General features: G+C 38.3%; 1 protein-coding gene across 1 annotated transcript in view; it reads right to left on the bottom strand.

Moving 5' to 3' along the window:
* Window positions 1-14,837, bottom strand: part of BRIP1 (BRCA1 interacting helicase 1) — a 121,291-nt gene extending 106,454 nt beyond the window's left edge. Inside the window, exons 1-6 of the mRNA XM_065418343.1 lie at window positions 14,766-14,837; window positions 12,659-12,790; window positions 11,309-11,420; window positions 10,045-10,239; window positions 7,601-7,728; window positions 5,807-5,932 (exon numbers count right to left, since the gene is read on the bottom strand). Coding sequence (XP_065274415.1) covers window positions 5,807-5,932; window positions 7,601-7,728; window positions 10,045-10,239; window positions 11,309-11,420; window positions 12,659-12,751 — 654 coding nt within the window. The 5' untranslated portion in view covers window positions 12,752-12,790; window positions 14,766-14,837. The remainder of the gene's footprint in view (window positions 1-5,806; window positions 5,933-7,600; window positions 7,729-10,044; window positions 10,240-11,308; window positions 11,421-12,658; window positions 12,791-14,765) is intronic.
* Between the last annotated feature and the right edge of the window lie 261 nt (window positions 14,838-15,098).

Raw genomic sequence — 15,098 nt, 5'->3', positions numbered from 1 at the left:
CAAGCTGCAGGCCCGGACCTGAACCTCTACACTGCAATTAAACAGCCCCTTAGCTCAGCGAGCCTGAGTTAGCTGATCTGGGCCAGCCGTGGGTGTTTAACTGCAGTGTAGAGATACCTTTACTTACTGTCCACCAAACATATTGGTTACCTGTACTTAAAAATCCTAGATATGCTGACTGACCACTATGCCTGAGCTGAGGCTGACAGGAAATCTGGCCTCCCACCTTAATTCCCTTGTAAATGCCAAGTGGCAAGGGGGAGAGAGTAAACAGACACTATTCTGTCTGTTTACTCTACTACATTTCTAAATTCTTCTGGCTCTGCTCAGTCGGTTACCTGGAGGACTGTACTGTAACAAGAATACACATAGATAACCATTTTTCAGCCACAGGTCAGATATTCTAGTCTACTAAAATACCCAGGATTCTGAATTATGTGTGATTAGCAGCCTGCCAAATACAGGTTAATTAAAAATATATTTTATGTAATGAAAATAAGCCACATGGTCTTGTTGGCCAACCAGATTTGAGATTCAGATTCTCATTAGGCAAGTCATCTTTCAATTAAAAAACAAAAAACACACAGGCACCTTTCCTAGCCTGTTTTGAAACATTTTCACCATTTCATTAACCACCCAATCAATTACACTAAGCAGTTTTTACAGAATTCTGTACTGCAAAATATCTGTGATTCAAGGAGCATCTTAACTGGCTGTTCAAAAAAGGAGTTAATTAAATTTCTGCAGACTTCACATTAATTTATCCACATGTAAAACTTGAAAGTTCCTAATGGCAAAAGGGGTTTATTGCTTGATAATCTCACTCTTACATGATTAGAGGCTCTCAACTGTGTTTTTTGCCTTACAGTGGCCCGGGGGGTTGAATGGTATGCCTCATTGCCTGAATGTAAGGAAATAAAAGGGTAAGTATGTGTGTTGCTACTTGGAACAATCATCAGCATCTTCCCAAGCAATGTTGATCTGTATACACTGATAGTTATGGAAGAAATGTTCTCAGTTTCCATGTGCTTTTATTATAATATTTGATGCAGTTTACCAACATCTGCAGCCATTTCAGATGATGCTATAATGACCATTTGTCAATTTGTTTGCTAAGTACTTTACTTGCATATGCCTTGATATTTTTAGCTCTTGGAGCAGAGGTATCATCATTTCTGTGGTACATTCTACCTATTGTAAGGCACTGTGTAATATTATTTATTCTCTAAATAAATAATAATGTTTATCAAGGAATAGTTTACACTTCCTTTTCTTGCCATCATAAAACATTCTATTGTTTTTATGTCAATATTTTTGAAGAGACCGCCCTCTTCCTATTCATTATAGTATCACTACTATCCATTAACACAAATATCTTTCTAAAAATAGATTGCAACTTCTCATTCACAGCTGATTACTACTTATACCATTATTTTTAGCACAATCATATTAATGAGGAAGAGAAATTGTTCCACATATCCTCGATCCTGCAAATATTCCCAACTACAGCCCTTCCCACAAAAGCAACAAGGAAATTAGATATCTGTTAAATTGAAAGATAAAAATATACTGGAAGTCTAGTCAGATCTAGTGGCAAACTCAAATATCATCTGTTTTAAACAACCATAATGGACTCTATTTCTTTAGTAGTTCAGAGCTGCACCTTAGATTTCAAAATATATATATAGCCTCAAACTTTGAGCCCAAATACAGACTTCTAAGCAGCTTCAGAATTTGTTTTTTTCGCTTTTGATTTCTAGAAGAACAATAAGAAATGTGGAGGAAAAGTTGATACATTTATCCAGAAATATGATGTGCTACAACACAATTACATAATTCTCAAATTTTTGGAATCCTTCCACTATACAGCATTTCACCCTTTTGTGTCCTCCAAAAACCCCATCACCTGATATGGATGTCTCATTTTCCATATTAATTTTACTTTTTAAAGCTTGACATTTAAATAATTAATTAGTTAATAATGCTGCTGTTGTGCACCCATTCATTATCTAACTTAATTCATCATTTTTTCCTGCCTTCCACAGTCCTGAACTAAAATAATCAAACTCCAAGGTGGCAATTGTGAACTGGATTATAAATTATTTTAAAACCAAAAATTATTTAGGAGGAAGTTAAACAGAGACTTTAAAATCTGAGACACCTGTGTCTTGCAAACTTAAGAATTTCAAAAGACTTAATGAGACCAACTTCATAGGGTGCAGCTTTGTTCTTTCAGGAATAGAACACAAAAATTGCAGTATTTGCTTCCAGTGCCAATGACATTCCCAGAAAAGTACACTGAGAGAAAGTTTTTCATATTTACCATGCCAAAATACATTTAATGGTTTCTTTTTTATATTACATAAGATGTGTCCAAATAGGTCTTCAAACTTTGCACCCATGAATTTTCCCCCTTCACTGTTAATCCCAAACACATCCTCTGTCTTGTTTTAGATTATTTTACTTTTCCTGACTTTAGGAGGTGCCAAATTTGTATCCAATACTAGCTTTTTCACCACCACAGAAGACTAGAGGCATAAATGTATCAGACTTCATCAACGCCCAAGAGTGAGACTACGCAAATTGTTACCAAATCTGGAAAGCATAGCCACAAACATGGGCCCAACGTTTCTGGGCTTCATTATTATTGCTTGAGTAGCCTTCCGGACATCAACAAGATTATTCAGGTACTAAGCATTATTTCTGTAAGTATTTGCAAGATGAGGCCTATAGATGGCATATTATAATGGACTGCTCAAATGTTAACCCAAAAGTAATATAGATTTCCTTCTGATGCGAAGGAAGATAATAGATAATTCTCTTATTCAGTGTGGTTTTTTTAAAATTATTTTAATGTAAGTAGTAAATTATCTTAAAAATGAGTTGCAAAATGCTCCTCAAACACTACAAATTCTTTGTTACTGACACTACTTATAAAAAATTCTAGAACCTCTAAACCATCTTTCAATTTTTTAAGCAAATCCACAACACTGTCCCCTTCAATGTGAAGGTCAATAAAGCAAGAAAAGATTTTTATTTGAAAACCAACAGCACACTCTGCTGGCCTTCAGATTTCACAATGCCAATTGATTTCAGTAGCATGAGGCATTTAAAAATGCCACTTGAAAACCTCTGAAGCTTTCCAAAACAATAATAAAATGTACTGCCCATTAAAATGAACAAGAGTACTGGTTCTCTTTTGTAAAAAAGAAAATAATTAACTACCAGTATTTTAAATTAGTATTACAACTTTTGGTTTGTTTTGTGGTTCAAAAAGGCAGGTGCAAACTGGACCCAGAAGTGTACAGTTAAAATAAAAAATAAAGTTTAAGTCATTGTTCATAAAGATGTATACAAAGGGTCCGAGAGTGTATCAGACAGAGAAAAGAGGCTGCAGCTGGTCATCAGCTCAGGGGTGTTTCCAAAGACTAACTGATTCTTCTATCAGATTTTAATACACTATGAAATGCAAATGACTATATTTTATTCTAGTGCTGGATTACCTAGAGATGCATATTACCTGGGAATTACTTAAAAGTCCAAAAAACAAATGGGAAGGAGAGAGTATCCATGGGAGTTTTGAAAAAGGGAAAGATTCTCCTCTCCTCTTGTGTTTGTCTGCCAAACCCATGCAGCTCTTCACTCTCATCCTACTTTTTAGCACTGGTAACGACCACTCTGGCATAGCCCTTCAATAAGAATTCATGCGAATGCCGTTAAGTAGCCTCACATATCATTGAGGTGATCCAACTTTCCTGCATCAGCCGTGTAGGACTGACTTTAGGAATGTCTCATATTCTTTTTATTTTGGTTTAGCTTGAACAATGTTGTTATTACTTCCCCGCCCTCCACCACCTCCCTCCTCCTAATAAAGTGAAGAAAACTCAAACACCAAAAATTGCAACAAATTTCCAGTGGGGAACTCTGCAAATACCACTGCATATTTCTGAGTCTGTTTCCCTTAAGAAACTTGCATTTTCTTGGAAGTTCTGCTAGGAAAAGTGACAATTTGTAACAATGTTAGAAAACAGTAATCAGTTTTAGCTTTTTAGGCACCTGTGCCTCTTTACAAAACAAATTTTATCAGACACAGAACAATTATCAGACAAACAGATGAACATGATTTGTTGGGGAAAGAGTCCACACACCTTTTAAAGGGAAATCATGCCACACCAATCCATCAGAATTCTTTCAGGTTGTCAAAAAACACGGACAAGGGTGATACAGTGTAATTGAACTTTCAGAAAGCTTTTGACAAGGTCCCTCACCAAAGGCTCTTTAGCAAAGCAAGGAGTGAATAAGAGTGAAGGTTCTCTCATGGATCAGTAATTGGTTAAGAGATTGGAAACAAAGGGTAGGAATAAACAGCCAGTTTTCAAAGTGCCCCAAGGATCTGTGCAGGGACAGTGCTGTTCAACATATTCATAAATGATCCGTAAAAAGGGGTAACCAGCGTGTTGGCAAAGTTTGCAGATGATACAAAATTACTCAAGATAGTTAAGTCCAAAGCAGACTGTGAAGAGTTATAAAGGGATCTCTCAAAACTGGGTGGCGGGGCAACAAAATGGGAGATGAAATTCAGTGTTGATAAATGCGAAGCAATGGACTTTGGAAAACATAATCTCAACTGTACAAACAAAATTATGTGATCTAAATTTGCTGTTACCACTCAAAAAAAAGAGATTTTGGAGACATCATTGATATTTCTTTGAAAACATCTGTTCAATGTGCAGCAACAATCAAAAAAGCTAACTGAATGTTAGGAACCTTTAGGAAAGGGATAGATAATAGGACAGAAAATTTCATAATGCAATAAGAGAGAGAATTGGAAAAGGTATGGAAAAGAGCAACAAAAATTATTAGGGATATGGAACAACTTTGATATGAGGAGAGATTACAGAGAGACTGGGATTGTCCATCCTGGAAAAGAGATGACTGAGGGGGTATATGATAGAGGTCTATAAAGCCATGAATGGTGTGGAGAAAGTGAATAAGGAAGCGTGATTTACACCTTCACTCAACACATGAACCAGGGGCCATCCAATGAAATTAATAAGCAGCAGGTTTAAAACAAACATAAGGAAGTACTTCTCCACACGATGCACAGTCAACCTATGGAACTTGTTGTCAGGGGATATTGTTAAGGTCAAAAGTATAACAGGGTTCAAAAAAGAATTGGATATGTTAATGGAACATAGCCATTGATGGACCTATTAGCCAAGGTGGTCAGGGGCACAACCCCATTCTCTGGGTGTCCCTAAAGCTTTGATTGCTAGAAGCTGGGACCAGACAACAGGGGATGGATCACTCAATAAATTGCGCTGTTCTGTTCACTCCCTCTGAAGCATCTGGCACCAGCCACTGTTGGAAGACAGGATACTGGGCAAGATGGACCATTAGTCTGACCCAATATAGCAATTTCTTATGTTTTTAAGTGGGTTACTTTTTCAGATAAAAGCAAGACAAGACAGCAACATCCTACCTCCAGCACACAAACAAAAAGGGAGACAAAAAAGCCTTCAGCCTTGCCCAAAAGGATTCCACAGAAGTACTCAGACTAACAGTGAGAGGAAAGGGCATTCCAGAGATGCAGGCGTTTACCAGAAGACTTTCCCTCCAGTCCTTTCTAGACTGCATCATGGGATGAGCCAGCAAAATAACTTAAAGATTCTAGATCCTGATGCAGCAGGATGCTTTCTGAAAATCATCTTGTAAACTGGCCTTTCATGCACAATTTCTTTATAGCAACAAAATTTGTCTTTGTTACTTGAACTAATAAGTGGCCTACAAGACCCATGCTACTTACTGTTTTTGGAGAGAAAGCAGCAATTTTTTCTGAGTGAACAGTCAGTTCCCCATTTCTTCGCTGTTGATAAACTTCCAAAGCATCAACAAACTGCACTCCCTTTGCAAAACAATGACGTTTTCTTACCTGTTAGGAAAACATGCAACACTCAAATGTACAACAACAGACAAAGGTGTGGCATTAAATCAGAGCTAAACTAGTGGTCAAACGTTACTCTTATAATTTTAATTTTTTCTTCATTCTGTGCCTGTTTCAGAAACTCAGTGCATTGTTAATACCCATCAATTTAACCACATCTAACATAAGCTAACCAAAAATTATTAGTTTAAGAAAAGTTACTATAGCATTTGTACATCTTGGTTATCAAGACAAATATACAGCTTAATAATGCTTTTAAAAAATATCATTTTGTTTTGCTAAATAAAAGCAATAAATTAATATGATCAATTTCTATAATTTTGGAGTGATATTTTATTGAGCCCTCTTTGGACAAAACAGTTAATGAAATAACACTATACCACCACCAGCACCAGCACCACCCCTACAGACTCCTCAGTCACACAAGGACTTTGGTAAGCAAAATTTACATCTAGTTTCAAAGATGAAAATGGATGTTTATGTTGATGTACTTGTTAATCATAGAAGCTGGACACATTTCTTGCAGAATTAGGCCACAATCTTACAAAGAGATGTAAATCCTAAATCCTACTGATTTAAACAGGTATCTGGGCATAGGTACCTGTACTAGCAGATTCCAATGCAGGATGGGGGCCAAGAAGAGCAGGTGGTTTTACAAATGAAAGTTACTGAAAATTATTACATAAATTATTACAAGTTTCTATGATACATTACACCAGACTAAGAAGACTTCCATGGCAAAGGAAGAAATGACTGCAGAAGAGAATGGTGGGGTATGAAGTGAGCTTCAAATATCCTAAATTGCCAAAAAAAATTGAAACCAATACGCAAAAAGATATTGTGTAATTCATAAATGCAGCAGCTGGTTCTATTGCTGAAATTTCCAGCAGAAAAATGAATAGTATATGAAATAAATAGAATACTCCACAGCTACACTTAGTTTTTCTTTAGTAATTAATGACACAGATATCAGTGATTATTTCCCATTGTTATAGGTTTTGATAAAACTAGTATAATTATTGTACAGACATACAATAGAAATATCCATAATATGAATGGCAAGGAAAAAATCCAACCCCTGGTAATTACTCTTCAAAAAAGTTAAAAGTAGTTCTCTGATACAAAATTAAACCACAATACAATGATGACTAGAGTGCACCTCAGTAATATAAAAAACAATTAAGGAACTTGTAATACCAATATTGACAATGTAACACAAACTTTAGAGAAATTTCATCCCATGTAAAAAGCTAGTGATAAGAATTTGGCAGGATATCAAGAGGCATTATAATGTACATTAGATTTTTAGCACATATGTGGAAGGGCATTTTCATGCCTAAGAATTCTTTTCTTTGACTTAACGTTTAAGAGCAACTATTGGTGAGTAGGCTTCATAGAGACAGAGTGTTTAAATTCTCCTTTTACTAGCATACATCAAGTAATTTATCTGCATAACAAGTTATTGTGAAAATCAAATACAACAATGGATTCCTTTGTAACAAGTAATAGTAAAAATGAAGAAAAAAAGTAATAATCTAATTTATGGCTGTGACATGACCAACTAATCTCTACTTCTAGCACTGAAATGTTGATTGATATTTGACAACCTTGTTCGGCTATGCCTGGATTATTTTACTGCCAATAAACTTTGCTCACCTGCTGCTCAGTTTCTAATAAACGTATCCTTTTCCTGTCCACTTGAAAGTCGTCATTTTCATCTCTATGTAAAGATGCCCATTTCTTTGCAGATAATTTTGAAGACAGTGTGACTTTTGCATTATGTTCTGTAACAGGAGTATTCATTACTAAAAGTGTATTAAATAAATGTAAATAATATTTCCAGTCATGAAACTTATTCAGAAAAAATAGTTTAGACTCAAGGTGGACTATAATATTGGTAGACATTTCTGGACCCCATCTTCCCTCATTACAATGCAGGCAAATTTATATAGGAAGAACCATTACTTTAGGATTTTACTACTATGCAACATGGAAAAAATGGTTGTCTAAGGGAGGCCTCCTAACAGAAGAAACATAACAAGCATTGCACTAGCTATTAGTTTCCCTTCTAAAACTGATTTTGGCTATATTGGTAAGGAAAAACCAGCTATTTAATCCTTACAATATTTTTAGAGGGTCTGTCACAGCAGAAAAAGCTTTAAAATTTCTTATATGTAAACATCTCTCTTAGCTTTCCACTGATCTTTTATCATTGTCCCTGCTATTGTGGCTAAACGCAAGAGATTTTTACTTTCAAACAGCAATGATTATATCCTGTTCATAGCTCACATCCTTCCACTAAAAATCACAGGCACCGACTTTCTTCTTTCCAGATGGGTGCTCCACCCCCGCACCGCCATTTCCTCCAAGGCCTCACCCTCTCGCCACCTCTTCCTGCCCTTTCCATCCCTACTCTGCATCCTTCCCCCCAGTGCCTCCCGCCTGCCGCCAAACAGCTGATCAGCGGATGGCTGGTGGGTGCTGAGCACCCACTATTTTTTTTTCATGAGTGTTCCAGCCCCGGAGCACCCACGGAGTTGGCACCTATGACTAAAATCAAAATGCAGAACTGCAACAACAAAATCATTGAAATGGCCACAGATTGCCATCAGTAACAGAGGAATGTGACTTCACTGTAGAATTAGGCATAAAGAAAGATTAGACTGCAGTAGAAGGGACCACAAGGGTCATCTAGTCTAACCCTCTGCCAAGATGCAGGATTTGTTGTGTCCAAACCATCCAAGACAGATGGCTCCAGCCTTCTTTTGAAAACCTCCAGCGAAGGAGTTTCCACAACCTGCTTAGGCGGTCTGTACAATTGTCCTACTGTTGTTACAATTCAGAAGTTTTTACTGAGATTTAATCTAAGATTTTGTTAGTCAATATTGTACTTAGCACAGAAATTATATGAGAAGCCAGGGATGGCAACCTCATTCCAATAAATCTCTCATCTGCGTCAGTCAGGTTTGTTTATTATTATTATTAAAAAGGGATACCACCAACTTGAAATCTAGTCAATTTTTTTTTTTTTTTTTTTTTTTTAAAGAAAAAGAATGTTCAGGTACTACACCTATCCTAGTCCCCTGCCAATTTTTCATGGTTTTACAAATCACATCTTCATATTTTCTCAATGTTCTTCTACTCCCTGTTGCTAAGTGAAAGTCCCACAGTAATAACAGGAAAAATGCCTACACAGGAAAAGCGCTGCCAACTGACCATGTAAGAGTGCTGTCAAATGCATAAAGAAAACAAAATGAGAAAATAATGAGACATTCCCGACACCCCCTTTCAGCTAAAGCTATCTTAGGTGTAACCTTTCACAACAATGGGCAAAACACTTTCAGGGAGAAATGCAATTTAAAGCTGACTTTTACACCAAAGGCTAGGACCAAAAGAAAAAAAATATGCCATCTATTTATACAATGACCCTGGTACTTGCTGCTGAGAAAAACTGGCAAGATCACATGGACATAGTGGATTACACTCAATAGCAAGAGCCATGGGTAAAATACTTCATTGCAAAAGCACAATAGTACTCCTTCACTGAAATTTCCAGAACTAGTTGTCCTGTGAATCACATAGGGAAAAGAAGAGGAGGCTTCAAATGAGGGTGTTCCCAGTATGCAAACTACCAATTATCTACTTCCCCAGCATTCCAAATTCCAGAAGTTAATATTTAACAGCTAGTAAAAACTGTAAGGTACTCGTTTCTGAGTCAAGGTTTCTTTTGGTAGACTGGATTATAGTGCAGTGCTAGAGACCTCATGGGGAGCGGACTATAGGCTCCTGAACTTCAACCTAGTAAGAAGCAATGCAGGAGAACACTTGCAACCACTACTGAGCATAAGAGACCATCAACACGCTCATCTGTAGGGCTATCCTATGACATATTTTTGATTTGGACACTTGGAAGGAAGGGGGAACTTTAAAGCCAGGAGCTATTAATGACCCAGAAAAAAGGTGGCGGGTGAAAGCATGATGAAAGTAGCACTCTTGATAAGTTGTTGACTCGTGTGGCATTGGCAATCATAGGAGAAATGAGAACCCACAAATTGAATAGCCATATGAGAGGTCCACCCCCCAAAAAAATAGAAAGTTACCTTTGTCTGTTGATGGTGTTTCACTTTTTATGGAAGTTGCTGCTTTACAATTAGTGAAAGAACAAGAAGCACCTTGGTTCACATCTGCAGTAGTGTCATTAGTCACAGCCTGGGAATGGCATCTACAGTGACATGGCAATGAAGTCTCTGGTTTTTTGCATTCCTTTTCACATGAGAACTCATCCAGTGACTTCTCTAAAAACAGGACAGGAGAAGGTCATTCATCTTCGGTTATAAAAGCATAACTACAGAGCCATATTGCAGAAGTAGGCTCTCTCCATACTGTAGGAATAATTAGATAACAGTAGATTTTGTCAGCGCTATAACTTGTAGTCACTGGGTCCACAACAGTTGCACACCTTTACAAAACAGATATATGGAAGTCATTTACAGAAACCCTACCCATTCAGCTACAAAAAAAGTACAATAGGCCCTTTGAGTTAATACTAACCACAATCTTAATCAATAGAGTAAGCATTATACAGGAAGGAAAAAGACGCACATATATAGTTAAGATCCATCGCAGTTCCTCTGAATGGGTATACCAGCCATACTAAACCATAGTATATAAGGTTGTACGCTAGTATAAGAAAAACTGAAAAATTATCTAATTTAGCAGGTTGAGTCTTAGCCAGAAATAAGGACATTATCTTCACTGCATAAAGAAAACACATGTAAACTCAGTTTTCCCCAATGAAGGCAGCACAAACTCTTTCAAACAGTAAACAGAGGAAGACTTATTAATATTCTATATACTAATTTGGGCTTGCACTTTGATCTGGTCCATTAGTAAATTATGGGTGCAGTCTGTATTGTGTAATTTACTTAGATTATAAGCCTTTTGGTTAGGGACTCCGTCTTCCTCTATGTATTGTACAGACTAAGCATACTATGAAAACTCAATAAAGAATAATAGTCAAAAACAATTACAATAATTTACAGAGCTGGAAAACACACATTTTCCAGTTCAAAATGTCATATAATTTCAGATAAGCAATAACATTTTCTTTAAATATGCTGATATTCATATTACCACCTTAATATAACATTCAAAGCCATATCCATTTTAATATGAAAATAACGCTGATTAGGTCTACTATCTTGATTCTCCATAAAGCTGGCATCAACCACTGGCATAAGGACTGACAAGATTTGGGTCCATTCCTAAAACTAGATTTCTGAGGTTACAGACCTAATGTATCTATTAATGCAGACAATCCTTGCTAACTGAAACTGGGCATATGGGCATTTTGAGATAACTTACCATGCAGAGACTGCTGCCATGACAATACAGAACAAAGTAACGCCAAACTTTTACCACTTCCTGTGGGGCTCTCCAACAAACAATGTTGCCTGGAATTTAACCCCTTAACAATCTGTAAGGAAAAAAATAAAAAGTTAACAGCTCAGAAGAATTAACAAGTAAATTTTCATGTTGTCTCTGGGAGGAGGAGGAGGAGGAGTGTATATATATCACACTCCCATTAGCAAAGTGCAGTAAATCTTCTGTGTCAGCAACAAGACAGTAACTAAGAAAAGAAGGTGAAGAACATCTCTAGCTGAAACCACAGGGATTTTTTTTTTTTTTTAAGGCAAGCTGAAAGTAATTTCCTAAATGGAATTTGACGAGGTGCTCAGAAGTTCATACTTTTGAAAAAAAAAAAACTCACAAGACCACAAGTGGTCATTAGGTCTTGGTTTTCTCTCAACTACAGACATTTGCAACATCTCTCACTATACTGGAACATAGGTTCCGTAATGACTCAGATGGGATTGTCGACTTCCTCCCCATATAGCAGCAACACCTGATCAAGGGCTTGTCTACATTTGAAATGCTGCAGCTGCACCGCTGTAGTGCTCCACTGTAGACACGACCTGTGCCAATGGGAGGGATTCTCCCACTGGAGTAAATAATCCACCTCCCTGAGAGGCGGTAGCTACGTAAATGAAGAATTCTTCAACCTAGCACTATCTACACCGAGGTTAGGTCATCTTAACTACATCGCTCAGGGATGTAGATTTTTCACACCGCTGAGCGATGTAGCTGGGTCAACCTAACTTTTTTGTGGAGATCAGGCCCAAGTCAGAATCTGTTTATCCTTAAGGTCATAGGAGCAAAGAATGATTGCAGGCCATTAAATACTTCCTTGTCATAATTGAAGTTTTATATTTAATAACATGTGGAAGATAAAACATCTACTCCCTCAATAAAATGAAAACTTACTGGGTTGGTACGGTATCTTTTGATCAAAAGATGGCAGGCATTTTGCTGAAGCCTTCCCTTTCTGCATTTGCAATATCAAATAACTCTTTTAATACATAATCTCTAGTTAAATAGGCATACATTATGGGCACACCTATTTAACAAGATATTTAGTATAAAAGTTTAGGAGTATGTATTCACCCTAATACTCCAAAAATATAACTGAGCTCTCCCCCACATATATGTAAATACAGCATGTTGTTGCTTGTATTGTAATGGAAACACTGGAGGTATTGAAGGTTCTGAATTCATATCTAAATTCCCTTTTAAACTTTTAATTTACTACAGGTTCAAAATTATAACACTACATAAACTATTAAATCAATAGATTTTAATGACAAGTCTACTTACTGCATTCATCATAGCAAGCTGTGAGGGGTAAGCCTTGCAAGGAAAGATAATCTTCACCCCACCAATGGTATATTCTGACACTACCAAAGACATTGTCAGGGTTCTTTTCCCTTATTTATTTCAAATTTATGTCTGCAATACAAATGAAAAATTTTGACAAATCAATTCTACCTCAGCAGTTATCAGAAATCTGCAAATAACATAAGGCACCAGATAAAACTGAGTATAAACTGTTAAGGTGATTTGGGGATTAGGTGGTTCAGGATATTGGCTATGGTGGGAATATAGTGCTTTACACCTATAGGTCACCAGTTCAAATTTAGCCTATCTTAGTAATGACAGCAAGTTATTACCATCTGATGATTTTTCTGTAACTTAAGTGATATAATAATAATTACTAACATACTATATGTATTATCTTTTGGAATATAATCACTCAAACTGGACTTTGGCCAGGATATTAGCTTAGCACCCCAACTCCGGTGAATAGCACTTTGGGATCTTTAATAATCACAAACAATCAGTTCCTCAGTTTTACAAACCCACCCTAGTTAGCTTGAACCCCGAGACAGTGCATCCTGTGGTAATATGGCTGAGAAGAATGGTTTCCAGATAAGATTTTCTATCTTTATAGCAATTTATAAACATTACAAGGGACACTATACATTTAAAAATAAAATGTTTTAAATAAACATTTCTTATCTATGTTACTAATAATGTAATTATTAAAAGAGAAAATATAATTTACTTGTCACTATTTACAGTGATAACTTTTTGCACATCGCTCACTTTGGACAAGGAAAAATAAGAGTTGAAAATTGTATATAGACAGTTTCACTTTCATGTTCAAAAGATGCAATGTTTGGATTTCAAACACTGAGGGGAAATATAGGGTAGCTTGTTTAAAAATAACTGTTCACTATATTTTTTTTAAGGTCGAGGAAACAATTCCCACTGGTGTTAGGTTATACAAAAAGCTTCTTTTTACAAAGTTAATATTTGGGACCAAATTTAGCAACATCCCTTTCACTGATTAATTCCCTAACTGAAAGGTCTCAGTGGACCACCATCAAAAGACCATCATGACAATTGTTATGATGCCGCATCATCATAAACAATCTCAGAGGAAGGAATCTAACTAAAAAGATAAATAAATAAATAAATAAATAAATAAAAGGAGGACTGTTATCCTCAAATTACAACCTAACCTTGCCCCCCAAAAAGGGACAGTCCCCTGTCCCAAGTTTAGAAAGCTTTTCCTCAAATATACTCAGCAAGTCCCACCGTCCCTCTTAAGCAAAACCAATTATTTTTATTGTGCCCAAAGTTTGCTAAACTTGCTTTATGCAAGGAAACAAGGTCCCTATCTGAAGCGCTTCAGCTCTAACTAGACAAACACACAGCCGAAGACTGCAGGGAGCGGGATGTAGAAAGGGAAACGAACCTAGCAGGACGCTGGTCCCCGGCTTATTCAGCCCCGGTCTCTGTTGATATTTTTGTTTTTGCTATTGACAAACAGTAAAAAGTTTTGTACCGATATTGACGCCCTAGTGAAAAGTTTGTGTCCGGGCCATCCGAACTGAGCCCTGGCGCAGCTTGGGGGGGGGGGGGGGGGGGGCAGGATTAACACGTCTCTTTGCTTTTTTATTTTCTTCTTCACTTCACACACTTCCCCCCACCCTAAAAAATGGCACATGGGGGGGGGGGGGAGAGATTGCAGAGATTCCCTCCCGCAGTCCTCCCTCCACCCAGCAAAAGGAAGTGTGCAGGGGCCTCCCCCAGTTCCCTGACGAGAGGGGAGATATACCCAGGGGTCTCTCCCGTACGACCCCCCGCCCCGGGGGAAGATATTGCTGGGGCGCTACATACTTCCCCCAACCCGCACCAGCGGCCCATCGCCGTGAGCTCTCCCCGGGCCGGGGGAAAGGGAAATTGCCGTGAGCTCCCCCCGCCCCCCGAGCGAAAGGAAGTCGTCTCCCACAGCCCCCCACAGCGAACGCCCGGCCCGCCTCCATTTTGAATGCCTCCCCCCAGGGGCAGCTGGCCCCGCCTCCCGGCCCGTGTCCACAGTATGGCGGGAGCCTATCCCACTGCCCGGGCCGGTTACCTCAGAGAGCAGGGGCAACTCCAGCGGCCCTTCAGTTTCTTCGAGCCTTCGCGCCTCCAGCTCAGCCTAGCCCCCCCTTCCACACACCAATCACAGCTGACAGGAAGGCGCTCCGCTGCAGCCAATCAGCAGCCTCGTTAGCCAACGAGCTCCCGCCTCCGCCCCTCGCTGCTGGAGCCAATCACGGAGGCCCATACTGGTGCCCAGCAGGTTCCTTTAGTTGCCTAGGTAACCAAACGCAGGGGGTGTGACTGATCCGTGCCCCGCCCAGTCTCCTTTTCCGGAGTGGGAGGGGCTCCTCCTCTTAGGCTGAGACCGTAATGGCCAAGGTGT

The sequence above is a fragment of the Emys orbicularis genome, chromosome 17 (genome assembly GCF_028017835.1).
Source record: "Emys orbicularis isolate rEmyOrb1 chromosome 17, rEmyOrb1.hap1, whole genome shotgun sequence".
Lineage (NCBI taxonomy): Eukaryota > Metazoa > Chordata > Testudines > Emydidae > Emys > Emys orbicularis.
The sequence above is the reverse complement of the archived record's forward strand: the minus strand, read 5'-3'. Positions and strand labels throughout refer to the sequence as shown.